The 17500-nt window shown below is 41.0% G+C and overlaps 3 protein-coding genes across 3 annotated transcripts in view; 2 read left to right on the forward strand and 1 right to left on the reverse strand.

The window, feature by feature from the left end:
- LOC135094689 (hemicentin-2-like) overlaps positions 1-15814 on the forward strand; it is a 25937-nt gene extending 10123 nt beyond the window's left edge. The window contains exons 3-7 of the mRNA XM_063995004.1: positions 804-898; positions 1342-1471; positions 5032-5177; positions 10905-11061; positions 15605-15814. Coding sequence (XP_063851074.1) covers positions 804-898; positions 1342-1471; positions 5032-5177; positions 10905-11061; positions 15605-15801 — 725 coding nt within the window. The 3' untranslated portion in view covers positions 15802-15814. The remainder of the gene's footprint in view (positions 1-803; positions 899-1341; positions 1472-5031; positions 5178-10904; positions 11062-15604) is intronic.
- The window catches only part of LOC135094692 (uncharacterized), a 199737-nt gene that overhangs the window by 113778 nt on the left and 68459 nt on the right, over positions 1-17500 (reverse strand). The gene's annotated exons all lie outside the window — the stretch shown is intronic.
- Positions 16005-17500, forward strand: part of LOC135094690 (uncharacterized) — a 19619-nt gene continuing 18123 nt past the window's right edge. Inside the window, exon 1 of the mRNA XM_063995005.1 lies at positions 16005-16140. The gene's annotated coding sequence lies outside the window, so the exon portion shown is untranslated. The remainder of the gene's footprint in view (positions 16141-17500) is intronic.

The following is a 17500-nucleotide window of genomic DNA, read 5'->3' on the forward strand; positions in this document are numbered from 1 at the left end:
AGTGTGTCTGTTTGTTCCTCTTCCCTAAAACGTCTTTTTTTTTTTTTCGGAAATTATAAATATCTTGTATTTTCATAACCTTCCCTGGGTTTTCAAATTTCCTTCCTATATTTTCCTGAGTTACCGTGATTTATTTATTTTCCACAGCGTTATTTATTTATTTATTTTTTTTTTTTGCTTTTTCCTGGTATTTTCTTTCCTTTTTTTCCGAGTCACTTAGGAAATCCCAAAAATTACTGCATTTTCATAACATTCCCTAAGTTTTGTTAAGTTTTCAAAGTTCCCTTGTTACATTTTTCCGAGTTTCCTTCCCTCCTTCCTCTCCCTCTCCCTCTCCCTCTCTCCTGCAGCGTCCCCGTCAGAAGCTGTCAGGAATTTCAAAGTGAGACCTCCATTTCCATCTCTTCCCCGGGGACATTTTCTTATATTTAAATTGTACCCGAAGCTCTCACTCCATTGGCGGAGAAAATTTATTGATGGGTCACTTTACGCAATATCTTTTTTTTTTTTTTTTTGCTTTTAAGGTTTTATTTTTTTCTGGTGATGCATTTTATGGTACTACGTGTTTTTATTTTTTGGCAGTATTTTCTTATGGTAGCGGTTTTTAATACTTCTTTTCTATGATAGTACCTTTTTTTTACGGTACATAAATCAACCTAAAAAAAAAAAGACATACAAGAATCACAAACGCATAAAATAAAGCGAAACAAGTTAAAAAAGAAAAAAAAATGATGTATATTACTTTCAATCTAATTCCTTTTTCGTTGTACATTTTGTGGTGACTCCTGCCTCGCCTCCTTCAGGTTCCTCGGAGGTGATGAGCCTTGTGTGGCTACTAGAGGGCGAGGTAGTGGACGCAACATGGGCCTCACCGGAGAAAGGGGTCGCCATTAACCAGGTGAGTGTGAGGTGAGGTGAGGGCAGGTGAGGACAGGTAAGAATTTTGACTACGGTAAGAACAAGTAAGAAAATGGATAGGTGAGAGAAAGTGGAACAGTGGACAGGTGTGAAGATGGATAGGTGAGAAGCTAGACAGGTGTGGAAATGGACAGGCAGAGAAGGAAAAAAGTAGATAGAAGAAAAAGACACAAGAGAAAGACAGGTGGAAGATTGATCATTGTACAGATAACTTAAAAAAATAAATAAATAAACACAACTACCTCATTATCAACTCATTTACCTGTCTTTACCTGAATACTCCTAAACAAAAACTATAAAAAAACACACTAATTACTATCAAAACATCTAATCTAATATTCCTTACCTGGCCAGTTCATCAATACTCAATTCTCCAGGTAACTCTTTAGTAATCCACGACTTCTATCACCTGACCCTCTACAGGTAACCCTAAGTAATCTGCGGGAGGAGCACAGGAACGCCCAGCTCACCTGTCGACTCACCTCACGCGACCCACAGCGAGGCCACGTGAGCGAGAACATCACGGACGCCTCCACCATGATCACTATGTACTGTGAGTAGAGAGAGAGAGATGAGTGGATAGGTACAAAAATAGGATGAATGAGAGTTAAGGAGTGGATGTAAAGATGGGTGGATGTGTGAGTGGATGGATAAATTAATGAATCAATCTATCAGTCAATGGATGAATGGATGGATGGATAAATGAATGTGGGAATGAATGGATAGATAGATGAATGAATGGATGAATGGACGGATTAATGGGTAAATGAATTGATGGATGAATAAGTGAATGCATAAATGAATAAATAAATAACTGAAATTATGGATGAGTGAATGGATGGATGGAAGAGAGAGAGAGAGAGAGAGAGAGAGAGAGAGAGAGAGAGAGAGAGAGAGAGAGAGAGAGAGAGAGAGAGAGAGAGAGAATAAATAACTGAAATGATGGATGAGTGAATGAATGGATGGAAGAGAGAGAGAGAGAGAGAGAGAGAGAGAGAGAGAGAGAGAGAGAGAGAGAGAGAGAGAGAGAGAGAGAGAGAGAGAGAGAGAGAGAGAGAGAGAGAGAGCATAAACTCAAAGCATTACCGCACTTTGAATCCTTCCCTTCAAATACGCCTTGTCAACACCAACCATTAGTGTTTCCACAAACTTAATCAATCACAAACACACGAAACACGAAAGAAAATTCACTAATTCAATGTTCGCTTCTAATTAATACCAGATGGAAGGTAAGTTTGATTTCCCGTTTTCTATCAGGAAATATTAAAGTCCCCCATTAAAATATGAAAAAAAAATGAGATTCACGAGGGAAAATAGAAGGAAAGGTTTGTGTAAAGGTAAATTAAATGTTAAAAAAAACGATAAAACTAAATTCGATTCAAAACGGTCTGAAAAATGGGGTTTCAAACACTTTTCAATAGTTACCCAATAATTCCTACGTTTTCCTAAAGGACTTGCAACGCAGAGTCTCTATGAATGCAACTTTCCACTGTCCCGTTTTCTTTGAAGGCGATCACGGAGGAAAACGGTCAGTCACCAAGAGAGAGAGAGAGAGAGAGAGAGAGAGAGAGAGAGAGAGAGAGAGAGAGAGAGAGAGAAAGTTTATGCACAGACTCGCCTAAAATAAACTGACACAAGGTTCGTGAAATCTCGTGAATCCTCGACAGTATTCCAACTTTTGGCGGGAAAAAAGTGAGGCGATGTGAGAGAGAGAGAGAGAGAGAGAGAGAGAGAGAGAGAGAGAGAGAGAGAGAGAGAGAGAGAGAGAGAGAGAGAGAGAGAGAGAGAGAGAGAGAGAGAGAGGGGGGGGAGTAAACGGCCTGTAAAGAGGTAGTATAGAAAACAAGTGACTGACACACTGACTGACTGATTGATAAAAAAGACACACAAAACAGAATCAAATAAACACAAGGACAGACAAAAAACACACAAACAGAGAGAGAGAGAGAGAGAGAGAGAGAGAGAGAGAGAGAGAGAGAGAGAGAGAGAGAGAGAGAGAGAGAGAGAGAGAGGAAGAAAAAAATTGATAAGAACTGCAAAAAGTAAGAATGGTAGTGAAGTTTGGTGGTGAAGAGAGTCCGCCAGGTAACTTTTTCATGATGGGTGTGGGAACTTGTGTCGGTGTTGAGGAGGAGGAGGAGGAGGAGGAGGAGGAGGAGGAGGAGGAGGAGGAGGAGTAACAGGACCCTAAGGATTTGCTAACATAGAGGTGTGGGAAACTGGGTTGGAGCAAAGGTGTGAACGTGAACAGGTAAGAAAAAGGAGGAGGAGGAGGAGGAGGAGGAGGAGGAGGAGGAGGGGGCCTTCTTTCCTTTCTTATTTTTTCTAGTCTTCCTTTCTTTCATTCTTCTTTTCTTCACTCCTGTACTTTCTGTTCTCATTTATTCATCAATCTTCATCTCTTCCATCCTTTCTACCTTCTTGTCTTTCTTCTTTCCTCTCTCCTTCATGCCTGTACTTTCTCATTCGTCCGTGCTTTCCTTCATTTCCCCTACCTTCTTTTCCCCTTTCATTACTTCCTTTCCATCTTCCTATCTTCTTCCCTTATAAATTTCAATCACTCATCCCTTTACCATCAAGAACACAACATGGGGGCTTTCAACACCCTCGGATTGAAACACAACAACAAAAACAACAAAAGTGAAACCTTGCTTTTTTAAATACTTTCTTCCTCCTCTTCATCCTCCTCCTCCTCCTCCTCCTCCTCCTCCTCCGTAAGAGTGACACGGTCGGATAAAGAATTAGGGAGAGAGAATGCAAGATGACGAATGAAAGGGAAGGAAGAGACAGAGAAGGAAGGAGGGAGGGAGAAAGATGACGAAGGAAGGATGGAAGGAATACAGAAGGAGGAAAGAGAAAGAGGAACTAAGCAATGAAGGAAAATGAAGGAGATAAAAGAGAGAGTTAGCGAGAAAGAAGGGAAGGGAGGTTGACATATGGAAGGAGAGGAGGAGGAGGAAGAGGGACTTAGCAATGAAGGAAAGGAGATAAAGGAGAAGGTTAGTAGAAAGAGAGGAGAGGAAGAGAAAAGGTACCTGTTCTTACCTCCATCTCCTTCCTTCCTTCCTTCCTTCCTTCCTTCTTAAAGGCGACAGGTGAAGAGAGCTCTGGGCTTAATTGGAGAGAGAGAGAGAGAGAGAGAGAGAGAGAGAGAGAGAGAGAGAGAGAGAGAGAGAGAGAGAGAGAGAGAGAGAGAGAGAGAGAAACACTTATCCCTAAAAACTTCACAGCGAAAACAAACAAACACACACACACACACACACACAACACACACACAAGAACACACACACAACAACAACAACAACAACAACAACAACAACAGCAACAACAACAAAACAAAAACAAAAACAGCCCCTGGAAATAAAAGAATATATATAACTCTTGAAACTCACCTAAAAAAAAAAAAAGTAAATAAATAAATCAAATAAATAAAAGAATAAAAATTTCAGGCGAACCTTTTGGACAATTTAGAGAATGAAGGTCACTTGCCAAAAATATTCGTGTGCTTTATTTAGAAGAGGAAAGAACTGGAGGCCAAAAGGTCGAGAGAGAGAGAGAGAGAGAGAGAGAGAGAGAGAGAGAGAGAGAGAGAGAGAGAGAGAGAGAGAGAGAGAAATGGTGATGTATAAAACAGAATAACTTGAAATATACGAGTCTTCCCACTTACAACTAATAATTGGACGAATACAAACACACGTGATGTCTTTTAAATTTCAATACTGGTCTTTTGTATTTCTTTCCGCATTTCATTCCCCGATCAACTCATTCAAAACAGTGATATTTTTGTGAAGGTTTGAAAGGCGAATACTGGCACACACACACGCACACACACAAGTAGGTACGCACGCATGCACACACACAGCCACTTCCCTAATGGACTGCGCAACAAATACATCCCCCCCTCAACCCCCACCCCACACACACACACACACACACACACACACACACACACACACACACACACACATTCACAGCTTGTCACAATCTGCACATCTGTCTTTTTGTAAATTGCCAAGATTGACGTGACCAACAAAAACTCTCTCTCTCTCTCTCTCTCTCTCTCTCTCTCTCTCTCTCTCTCTCTCTCTCTCTCTCTCTCTCTCTCTCTGCCAGACGTGCCCGAAGCTGAGTTGGTGGTGGAAGGGGGGCACAGGAGTGGGGGAGGTGGAGGCAGGGAGGTGGAGGAAGGACGCAGTGTAAGCTTCCTCTGTTCCGTGAGGGCTGATCCACCTGCCTATAACATCACCTGGCTACACAATGTAAGTACTCATTAATCGCACAGGTACAGGTAAGGTCACTCCACAGGTAAACTAAGAGGGAAATTTACTCCACAGGTAAGCAACGTAAAAGGAAGTTGTCCTATAGTTAGAGAAAAATAGAAAAAGGAAAAATACGTAGCAGACAATTAGTTCTTCAATAGAGTAGTAGATGAATGTAGGGCACTCAGTAATAAGGATTTTAGTACCAAGATAATTAGGGTTTATAAAAATATTAGACAAACTCATGATAAATAGTATGAGTTAGACATCCTTTATAAAGAGACTGCCACGTGTAGGCCTGATGGTTCCTTGCAGCCTTCCTTCTTTCCTGACGTTCTTGTGTTCTAGGTGAGTGTGAGTTGACAGTTCCACAGGTGACTTCAAACTGACTAACTGCGCGGGTGATATAAATGCATTAATGACTGACACAGGTGACGTATTTATTTTTATTTCAAGATGAGTAGGTTAATGAGCAATTTCTTCAGGTAACATAAGAAGATTAATTACTTATAATCACTTGTACGGGTAAGATAAACACAGGTCAGTTATTTGCGCAGGTAAAAAGCTTCATCAATGATTTGCAATGGTAAACTTGGTATTTAATTATTTGTCCAGGTAATTCAGGTACTTCGTTAATTAGCTGCACAGATAATGAAGATTTGGTATATACTTGATTAACTGGATGGGTAACCTAGGTGATTAATTAATTACATAAGTATTCTAGATAATTAACTGCATGGGTAATCCAGGTATTTCCTTAATTATTCGTACAGGTGACATCAGCTGGCGACATCACTGTGACAAACTTAACATAGGATAGTATACATATTGATTTACTTTCATAAGAACATAAGAACATAAGAAAATAATGAAAGGTGCAAGAAGTCATCAGGCCTACACGTGGCAGTCCCTATCTAAAACATACCTACCTATTTCCACCTATCATCCCCATCCATAAATTTGTCTAATCTAAATAGTCTAATCTTTCAGTTTCAGTAAATATACATAATGATTTACTTCGTTTCAAGCTTTATTTTACGTACTCCCCTCAGCTGGTGAAATTGTAACAGACCTAACACAGAATATGAAACACAGACTTAACTTACTTTCACTTCCAAGCTTTACACAGACAGACAGACACATTTAATATCAAGCAAGTCCTGGATCTCCTTTCATTTGCATTTTGAAGCTTTATTCGTCTATTTTTAACAACCTCAATCCCCGTTTCCCCAGAATCCACGTATCATGCAATTCATGTTAGCCTTTCTGATACACGCACACACACACACACACACACACACACACACACACACACACACACACACACACACATACACATACATACATACATACACATGCATTTAATATCGAAGCAAATCCTGGACATGTTTTCATCTGTATTCTTAACGTTTATCTGTATCTCTTTTCAACAATTTCAATTCATGTTTACCAAGAGTTCACGTATCACATTACTCTTCCTGCTGCACGAATATGCTCCCATTTTCTCCCGGATTCAAAGCTTCACTTTCTACTCATTTCAGTCTCCGCCTCTTTGCACCCACGCTAAGCTCTTTCCTTTTACTCTGACTGAGAATATTTTACTAGTATTTTCCTTCCTCCCTCTCGCTGTGAAAGTTGACGGTTTATCATCACGATTTGGACTCCTATTCAGAAGAAACGCTATGCTCTCTCTCACCACCATTTTTCCAAGGCCATAGAGATGATTAGCTGGGTGCGCAAGCCTGTTTCTGCCGTCAGTAATATAGAAGGCTTGTTAATCTGTCGCCATAACCGCAAAAACACCCTTAAAAAGTCGTGTATCTTCACCATGACTATTTTCAAAGGACGCAGAGATGATTAGCCAGGTTTTCAAGAGCACTTCTCCTGTTAATAATGTAAAAATCTTGTTAATTTGTCACTATAACCATAAAAACACCTTTAAAAACTCTTGTAACTTCATCGTAGCCACAATCAAAGGCCACACAGATCATTTGCCGGATTCAAAAGACTGCTTCTCCTGTCAGTAATGTAAAAATCATGTTAATCTGTCACTAGAATCGTAAAATCACCCTTGGAAACCCGTAACACTTCAACTAGAGCCTTCTGAATGGAGTAAAGGCACGGCGCAGAAGAGTTTTATAGAAAGATCCTTGATACGGAACAAACTGTCGCTGTCTAGATCATCTCCCCCTCGCTGTCTGCCGCGCGGAGTTCCCACGCACCATTTCCCTCCCGTCCCGAGCTGCGTAAGGCGGATACAATCATCGTAAGTAACGCCAGCAAGCCTTACGTACACTCCCTGCCAACACTCCCTCGCATCACTTTATGTTCTTGATCCTGATCTTGACTCCCGTAACGACCGTGTGTGAGCGGGAAAGTGTTTATGTTATGGAGTTGTTGTTGTTTTTTTTAAGGATGTATGGGTGTCTATAGATACACATACATACATACATACATAGGAATATACAAAGTATACATACACACGCCGTAATTTGAGTTTATCACGTGATCTTCAAGACATTACACACACACACACACACACACACACACACACACACACACACACACACACACGCTATCTTCAATCAAACAAGGTATATTTAAGAATGCAAATCAGTCTCTCTCTCTCTCTCTCTCTCTCTCTCTCTCTCTCTCTCTCTCTCTCTCTCTCTCTCTCTCTCTCTCTCTCTCTCCTCCAGACAACACTCCTTGATTACTTTCCTCACAACAAAAGTAATTCACCTCTAGGTAATTATCCAGCTTACCTGTGTAATGAGATGGCTTACCTGTCCCCCCCACCCCTTCAGCACGCCCAGGTACACTATGATGTTATTACTCTTATCACCTGTGTTCTTCTCATCTTCCTCTAACTTTCCTCTCCCCTTACTTTTTTATTTCTTTGTCTCTCTCTCTCTCTCTCTCTCTCTCTCTCTCTCTCTCTCTCTCTCTCTCTCTCTCTCTCTCTCTCTCTCTCTCTAGTTCATCTTTTGTTTTTATCTTTGTTTCTATTTAGTTTTCTTTATCTTATCATGTGTTTCCTGTTTTATCTTTCTCTCTTTTCCTTATTCCCTTTTCGTTTTTTTCTCTCTCTTTTTCTATGGTTTATTTCCTCTCTGTTTCTTTTTTCCTATTTTTTGCTTGATTTTTCCTTCTTTCTCTCTTCTATCTATATTTTTATCATCTCTCTCTCTCTCTCTCTCTCTCTCTCTCTCTCTCTCTCTCTCTCTCTCTCTCTCTCTCTCTCTCTCTCTCTCTCGTTCATTTTCCGTTTCTCTGTTTCTTTTCATTTATTTCATTCTTTATATTCATATCTTCTCTATTCTTTTCATTCCCTCTCTCTCTCCTTGTCTTTATCTTCATCTCTCTCTCTCTCTCTCTCTCTCTCTCTCTCTCTCTCTCTCTCTCTCTCTCTCTCTCTACCTCACCTTCTATTTCTGTTTCTTTCTTTCTTTAATTCCTTCTCCCTTCTATGCCTATCTTTTTTCTCTCTCCCCCTCTCCCTCCTTCCTTCATTTCCTGGTTCTTCTTTTCCTCCGCTATCTCTTTCTCTCATTTCCTTCCTTTCATCCTCTCTCTCTTTTTTTCCTCTTTCATGTCACGTCTCCTTTCTTCCTCTCCTCCCATTCTTTATTTCATCCCCCTCCTTTATCTTACCTTCTCTCTTCCTCTTTCTTTCACCCTTTAGCTTCTCCCTCCCTCTCCTTTCCTTCCTCTCTCTTTTCTTTTCTTTCTTTTCATATTCTGTTTCCTTCCTTCCCCTCTTCCCTCCCTCCTTTTTTCTGTACATCATGATTTATTCTTCTTTCTCCTTCCTTCCTTTTCCTTCCTTCTTTCCTCTTATTCTTCAACCCTTATCCTTCTTCCTCTCTCCTCCTCTTTCTCCTTCTCGTCCTTCCTGTACCTTCCGTCTTTCCCTCTTGTTTTCTTCTCCTTTCTCTTTCTTTCTTCCTCTTCTTCCTTTCCTCTCCTTCTTTCTTTTTCTTCTTCCTTCTTTCTTTCTCCCTCCTTCCTTCCTCCTCCTTCCTTTCTCTTTCACTGTGTCTTTCTTTCTCCTCTCTCCCTCTTCCTCCCTTCTTCCTTCCTCCTCATCCTCCCTTATCCTTCTCTCTTCCTTCCTATCTAACCTATCCTCTCTTCCTCTTACCCTCTTCCCCCTTCCTTCATCGTTCGCCTGGGAGAATTAAGGACACACACACACACACACACACACACACACACACACACACACACACACACACACACACACACACACACACACACACACACACACACCTCAGAGGCTTCCCCTTAACAGACAGCCCAAACGGAAGCCCTCGTGTTGACCTGGCTGCCCCACAAACTAGTTAGGGTAGTTAGGGTCACCACCACCACCACTGCCACCACTGCCACCACCACCACCGCCACTGCACTTCTCAGAGTTGGTTTGCTGAGTAATTAAGGAAGTTGGTGTCCTTCGTTCCTACAGCACGAGGGTTCGAATCCCGCCACGAGGCTTCTAGGATTTCCAGGACCAGTGGTTAGAGTTCTTCGTTTGTTTAGTGTAGGATGTTGAGGTAGGATTTTATTTATTTTTTTGTTATTGCTATTATTTTTTTTTTTTTTGTTATTTATTTGTTATTATTGTTATTGTCGTTTGTTAGGGTAGAATTTCTTTTACTTTTTTATTTATTTATTTATTTATTTATTTACTTATTTATTTTTTTTTTTAGGGTGAAAGGAAAGATTATTGTTATTCTCGCTTTCTTTTTGGTTTTTATTAATATTTTACGATGTTTTTTTTCTCTTTTCACTTTTTTTTTTTTAGAGTGAATGAATGATGCAAGGATGGGGCGGTTTTTTCCTTTTATTTATTTATATCTTTTTTCTTTGAGGGTGAAAGGAAGGATAGTTATTGCAATTTCCAGCTTCTGTTTACATTTTAGGATTTTTCTTTCGCTTCCTTCCTTTTTCTGAGTATGACATAAGGGATTAAGAGACAAAATGTGCATTATCACCTCCTTTTCTTCCTCTTCCTAAAGGTTTTAATCCTATCACACATTTTATCCTGCTCATTTCTTCGCGTAGGATCAAGAGACAAGCTACAAATTATTCTCCTTACTTCCACCCAGCTTGAATTAAGAATGAAAGGATGTACGAGTCTTATCCTCTTCTCTTTCTCTCTAGGATTAATAGTTTAGGTATCCATCGTTCCTCTCTTTCCTTCAGCCCAGAATTAGGAATAGAAACTGGTATTAATCTTTTCTTTTCCTTTCCTCCCAAACTTCGGGGACAAAATGTTTATTCTTCATTTCTTCCCACAGAATTATGACGCAAAATATGTATAATCCTCTTTTCTTCCCCCAGGATTAGGAGACAAAACATGTATTAGTCATCTTTCTCCCAAGATTCAAGACACAAAATATGTACCAGTCTCTTTTCTTCCCCAGGGACTTGGAGGCAAAACGTGTATCATTCATTTCCCCCACAAGAATTAAGACATAAAATATATATCATCTCCTTTCTTCCCCCAAAAACTTAGTGGTAAAACGTACATTATTCTCCTTTTCTCCCCAAGATTACGAGCATAAATATTTTTTCTTTCCTTTTCTTCTGTTTTCTTTCTTTTTCTTTCATTTTCTTGTTTTCTTTCCTTTTCTCTTTCCTTTTCTTCCCTTTTCTTCCCTTTTCTTTCCTTTTCTTCCCCCGTGTTTAAGTGAGCAAGTGCCATCCAGTCCTTCTCTCCCCCAGGGGCGCGTGATGGTCGTGGGGGGAAGGCGGTGGCGGCGGGACAACGCTTCCCTGGTGGTGACGCCCGTGCGGAGGGAGGACGCGGGCCTGTACACCTGCCTGGCATCCAACATTGAGGGCGACGGGCACTCTAACGCCGTGCAGCTCAGAGTGGCGCGTAAGTCACCCTAAGTCAATCTAAGTCACCCTAATTCACTCACACTATGTCATTAAGTTACTCCTAAGTTACTATGTTACGCTAAGTTACTTCTAAGTTAGTCACAAGTTACATTAAATTATTCCCAAGTTACTAATTTATTTTAAGCCGCTTTCAAGTTACCCCCTAAACCACTCTGTTATTCTCAAGTTACTCCTAAGTTACCTATTAAGTTATTTCTAAGTCCTAATTAAGTTACCCTAAAAATGCTCCGGTAAATTGCCTCAAAGTCACGCTAATTTACTCCCAAGTTCATCCTAAGTTAGCACAAAGTCACCATAAACTTGCTCCATTATTTATGTCATTCTACCTCAAAATAACGCCAGCAAAGTTATCAGTAAATTCCAAGATTACTTCAAAATCTATTCTAAGTCAGTGCAAAGTTTTTTTTTTCTAATGCTCTCTCTCTCTCTCTCTCTCTCTCTCTCTCTCTCTCTCTCTCTCTCTCTCCCTGTGTATCCTGTAAGTAATTAGATCTTTTCCCGCCGCCCCGTTAATGAGGCCATCGCTCACTACCAATTACTATCACGCCGGAACACACCTGCACCTTTCAATAAATCTCAGCTCATGTTATTGGTGTCGAGACTCGCGCTTCATCCATGTCCCTAACGCCATTTGTTCCCCATTCACACGTGTCTGATTCTTATCCACGTTGCTGCCACCATTTATTTGCAATTCACACTTTTTGTTCTTATCCGTGTTGCTGTCACCATTTGTTCGCCTTTAATACTTGTCTTTTTCTTATCCATGCTGTTGCCACCATTTGTACGCCATTCACACTAACTCTCTTCTTATCCGTGTTGCTGTCACCATTTGTTCACCTTTCATACTTTCTCTGTTCTTATCCACGTTGCTGTCACCATTTGTTCACTATTTACATTTTCCTCGTCCTCATCTTTGTGTTCTGTTGTATAAACTTTATATCGATGCATTTTTGTCCTCATTCTTTCATTTGCTTTTTTGTCATCAAACTGTTGATAAGAAGTGAATTTCTATTTTCTTTTTTATATTTTTCATGTCATGCTAGAATTTTTTTTCATGGTTAGAAATTTTCCCTTCTTTTCTTCCTCTTTTTCCTCCTTCTCTTATTTGATGTGAGAACGAGTCAATGGATTTTCCTCCTCCTCCTCCTCCTCCCCCATGGCTTCGTCCTCCTTGTCCTCCTTGTCCTCATTCTCCTCAAAATACTTTATACATTTATCTTCTTTTCTTTTCTCCCTTTTGTTTCTCTTCTGGAAATATCTTGTTTCATTTATTATAACACAAACACATTTAATATTTTCTTTCCTTATTCTCTCCCTCTCCCTCTCTCTCTCTCTCTCTCTCTCTCTCTCTCTCTCTCTTGATCTCAGTGGTAAAAGAAGTATATATATATTTTTCTTCCTCTCTTTCCTCTTGATTTGTTATTTTCTTTATTGCACCTCCTGTGGCGACTCACCACCGCACCGCACTTGTCACTTTTCATCGCCACCTTCTATGTATCACTGGAGAAAGTAAGTGCCAGTCTCTCTCTCTCTCTCTCTCTCTCTCTCTCTCTCTCTCTCTCTCTCTCTCCACGAAATTAACTCATTCCCTCCTTTTCTAATTTTGTTTTCTCATCTCTTCATCTTGCCATTAATCTTCCTTGTCATTATCAAAAGACTGATTCCCTCACCCACATTTTCCCTTTGATTTTCCCTCAACTACCACTTCCTTAGCACATCAGTCCTTTACCAACACCCTTCCATCTTTCTTTTCGTCCCTAGAAGCTTACATTTCCAAAGTGAAGGTGGAAAAATAGGGTTATCTGTATTTTCCTTTCCTTGTAATGTATCTTTGTCAATGAGCCGCTTCCAACCTTCCCTTATTTAATTGAGGTTACCCTTCTATCCTCGTTTTCGTGCCTACAACCTCTCATTTCGAAACTAATGGGAGAATAATAGGACAAAATAGTGTTGCCTGTGCTTTCCTCTCCCTGCAATGCTTCTCTCTCTCTATCCTCTCCTCTCCTCACCTTCCCAACCTTCCCTGTTATAGCGAGGTCATCCCCCCCCCCCTCCTTACTCTCCTTTTCGTCCCTGAAACCTCACATTTTGAAACTATTGGCAGGAAAAAAAAAATGGCCCGTGTTTTTCTTTCCCTGCTATGCCTCTTCTTCATCCCCCCCCCTCCCCACCTTCCTATTAGATCGAGGCCACCTGTTTGGAGTGATTAACGAGATGGCCGCTTGTTACCCTTTACTAGGTACATTATTAGGTGCAGGTGTCTCCAGGTGCTTTATTTGATTGAGGTGCTTTTTTAATGACAAGCTGAGTTTCAAGTCATGAGTGTGAGGCTCGCGATACAAGGCACGGGAAGGGACTGAGGGTGAGGTAGTTAGAGGAGGATGTGTTTGTTTGTTTGTTTGTTTGTTTGTTTGTTCTTTCTCTGTCTCTTTTTTTCGTTTTTTTTTTTTTTTTTTTTTGCTATTCAGTTGCCAATCTTACTTCCATGTTTTGTTTGTTTGTTTGTTTGTTTTTCTCTCTCGTTTCTTTGTTTTTGTTTTGCTATTCAGTTGCCAATCTTACTTTCATGTTTGTTTGTTTGTTTGTTTGTTTCAAGATCATTTACATTCTTTTCTTCACTCTTCAAACTATATTTTCTGCACACTTCAGAATCTACGTAACTTCATCTTTTTCTCTTTATACACTTGTTCATGTCAATTCTCTTTCTTCACTATTCAAACTACATTTCCTCCACCACATTTCAGAATCTACGTAATTACACCTTTCTTTCTTTTTTATATATATTTTTTATACACCTATTCATTCCACCTCTCTTTCTCCCCTATTCAAACAATATATTCCGTACACCATTTCAGAAACTACGTAATTCCACCTTTATTTCACCCACCTGTTCACTTTAATTCACTTCCCCACTTTTCAAACTCCATTTCCCACCCAACACTCCAAATATACATTCCCTTGCACAGTTACACATCCACACTCCCATCCATTATCTCTCCTTGGCAGAACCTAAACTTCACCTACCTTACGGGCACGAGAGGCCAATCACTCAAACCCTTCCTTTGTCTTCACTCACAACAATAACCTTCACTATTTTCTTGGCTTTCACAGTACAACTTTCTCTCCTCTTAACTCCCACCCACTCTCTGCCTGCCTCTGTTGCCTTGGAGCCTTTGAATTGTCCCTCCTCGTCCCTCCTCGTCTTTCCTCGTCTTTGCTAGTGCGCATCGTCATCTTCATTTGTCTTAGTCTTAGTTCAGGGTCTAGTGGATGAGGTGGCTGAGAGGTGGTAATTAATGATAATCTGGTAGAGATGGCAAGGAGATGGCTGTGGTGGACTGTGTGTGTGTGTGTGTGTGTGTGTGTGTGTGTGTGTGTGTGTGTGAATGGTACAAATACAACGAGGAGGTAGGGAAAATTGAATAAAAGGATGAGAACGATAACGAATAAAGGAAAGGAGGTGGTAGAGAATACTGGATGAAAGAATGAGAATGACAACAGATAAAGGAGAGGAGATAGGTAATACTAAATGAAAGGAGTCGAAGGAACAAAGGATAAAGGAGATCTCAGACAGAAAACCGTGAATGAAATCTAATAAATGGCATAATAAATAAAGGAAGAGTAAAGGAATAGAAGAAAATTATGAATAACAGACTAGAGTAGAATAAAAAATAAACTTAAAGCAAATAAAGATAGAAAATATTGAATGAAAAGACAAAAGATTAATAGAGAAAATGAATACTGAAAGAGGCACAAGAATAGAGAAAGAAGAGATAAGGGAAAGAAAAGAAATAGAGAGAAAATAATGAATGAAAAGAAGGAATCTGAATGGGAGAGGGAGGAGAAGGAAGAGGAGGAGGAGGAGGAGGAGGAGAAGGAGGAGGAGGAGAAAAGCAAGTTGAATTGTATACAGTTTCTAAAATGATAAGAAAAATGAAGAAAGGAAAGGAAAGGAAGAAACAAAAATACTCAATCTGTGTGTGTCTGTATGTGTGTGTGTCTAATGGCCATATTCAGAAGCACTGCTATATCACACCACGTCGATTTCCAAAGACCTCAGAGATGATTAGACGAGTTCCCAAGACTGTTAAAATGCAGAAATCTTATTAATATGTCACTAGAACCATAAACACTCTTGAAAACCCATGTAACTTCACCATCACTATTTACAAAAGACCACATAAATTACTGGCCAGGTTTCCAAGACTGTTTATCTCGTTAAAATGTAGAAACCTTACTAACCTGTCACTAGAACCGTAAAAACACCCTTAAAAACCCGTGCCACTTCAACTAGAGCCTTTGGAAAGTAGTGGAGGTGCAGAGATGTGCTGCAGAATATTGAAAGAAGCACAAGAATAGATGAAGAAGCGATGAGGGAAAGAAAAGAAATAAAGAGAAAATATTGAATGAAAGGAACGGGAACGGGAGGAGGAGGAGGAGAAGGAAGATGAAGAGAAGGAGGAGGAGGAGAAAAGTAAGTTGCATTATATATGTCTAATTCAAGTCATTCTCCCTCACAGACACGCCATATTGCTCGGGACGCCCACACAAACACCTGGTCGTATCGTCACAAGATAACGTAACTCTCACGTGTCAGGTGGAGGCAGTTCCTGATAAACTCGACTTTACCTGGAGGCTTGTCCCGCCCCCCGCCACGCCCCCGAGCCTCAAGGGGGCCGTGGGGGCGAGAATCGGGGGGCAGGGAGTAATGCAATGATAGGAGGTAGCATAAAATTCGGACCGCCCCCTCTTCCCTCCCTTATGGACCTCCCCCCTGATTACCCTCCCGGATACCCTTCAGGCTACCCCCCAGACCCCGAGCCCTGGGTGACCCCCGCTCAAAACCCGTGGGAAGTGCCCCTAGGGAACTCCATGGAGGATCTAGGGCCCCCAGGGGATAGGATGGGGCGCCTTCTACGTCATCAAGTGGATCCTTCTTCTCCAACCCGGTCCAGCGTGACCCTCATCCCCAAAGGCCCGGTTCAAGTGTTGTGTTTCGCCAAGAACCGCGTGGGGAGAACCAGAGTGCCCTGTACCTACACTCTCTCCGTGGTGGGTGAGTATACACGCCTTGCTGCTGGTTCTGTTAGTGGTTCTTTTTGTGGTTCTAGTAGTGGTTCTATTGGTGGTTCTGGTGGTCTTAAGGTCTTCTGTGGTTCTTTTTTTTTTTGTACTTTTGTGAGTTTTTAAGTGTCTTCTGTGGTTCTGTTAAGCTCTTCTTTCTTTCCTTCCCTCCATATCCAAGCCTTTATCTCTCTCTCTCTCTCTCTCTCTCTCTCTCCCTCTCTCTCTCTTTCTCTCTCTTTCCTTCGTCTTTACCCACAGTTTTCCCTTTCCTCCTTCCATTTCTATCTCTTATCCTCCCCTCTTTGTTTCTAACCTTCCCTTCGTTCATACCTTCATCTCTTCCTTCTTTCCCTGCCTTTCTCTCTCTCTCTTCCTCTTTTCCCTCAGTTTTCCCTTTCCTCCTTTCATTTCTATCTCCTCTTCTTCCCTCTTTGTCTATAACCTTCCCTTCGTCCATCCCTTCATTCCTTCTTTCTTTCCTTGTTTCCCTTCCTTCTTTCCCTCAGCGTCAGATCCCCGCCACGTGTCAGTCCACCGCCACACACTGCAGCTGGCCGTGGCGTGTGTCTCTTGAGTGCGTCTGTGAAACATTCCCGGATGTGTGCCTGTGCAGACTCTTATTGGTTATCCCCCTCAGCAGACTCAGCTATCAGGAATGGACGTTCTTGAGTTCACTTGAGGGCTGGACACTGAATAAAAGGCAGATTAAGAGGTTGAGAGGTAGATGCACGGTAGGTGAAATGTGACAGGTGAACTTAAATGACAAAAAAGATAGACTCGTTGCTGTAGAAATTATTTACATACAAAAGTAAAAGTGGGGTTTTAATTTTCTATTCAAAATTTTAAGGAACTTTCTCGTCTAGCATTTTCAGATTTCAGTCATCCTTCCATACCAGATAAGAAAAAAAATTATCCAGTATCTCAAGAACAAGTGAAGGTTTGGGCAGGAATACAAACTCAATTTCCAGCACGTTTGGAAAGAAGACAGCAACACTCAGGTGATCGTGAGTGAGCGCCGGGGGTAGTGACAGTGACGAGTGTGTGGCTCGGGGGGTTAAAGGTGCTGCTGCGTGATGCTGTTCTGAGGGCCAGTGTAGGAGTGCTGTGTTGGTACTGACCTGAGTAATGCTGTGGTGTTTGGCTTGTGTCATTCATCCCTTTCTCTGGTAAACTCTGGAACTCCCTGCCTGCTTCTGTATTTCGACCTTCCTATGACTTGAATTCCTTCAAGAGGGGGTTTCAAGACACTTATCCTTCAATTTTTGACTACCGCTTTGGACCCTTTTATGGGACTGGCATCTCAGTGGGCTATTTTTTTTTTTATTGGATTTTTGTTGCCCTTGGCCAGT

Source organism: Scylla paramamosain, chromosome 46 (assembly GCF_035594125.1).
Source record: "Scylla paramamosain isolate STU-SP2022 chromosome 46, ASM3559412v1, whole genome shotgun sequence".
NCBI classification, from domain to species: Eukaryota; Metazoa; Arthropoda; class Malacostraca; order Decapoda; family Portunidae; genus Scylla; species Scylla paramamosain.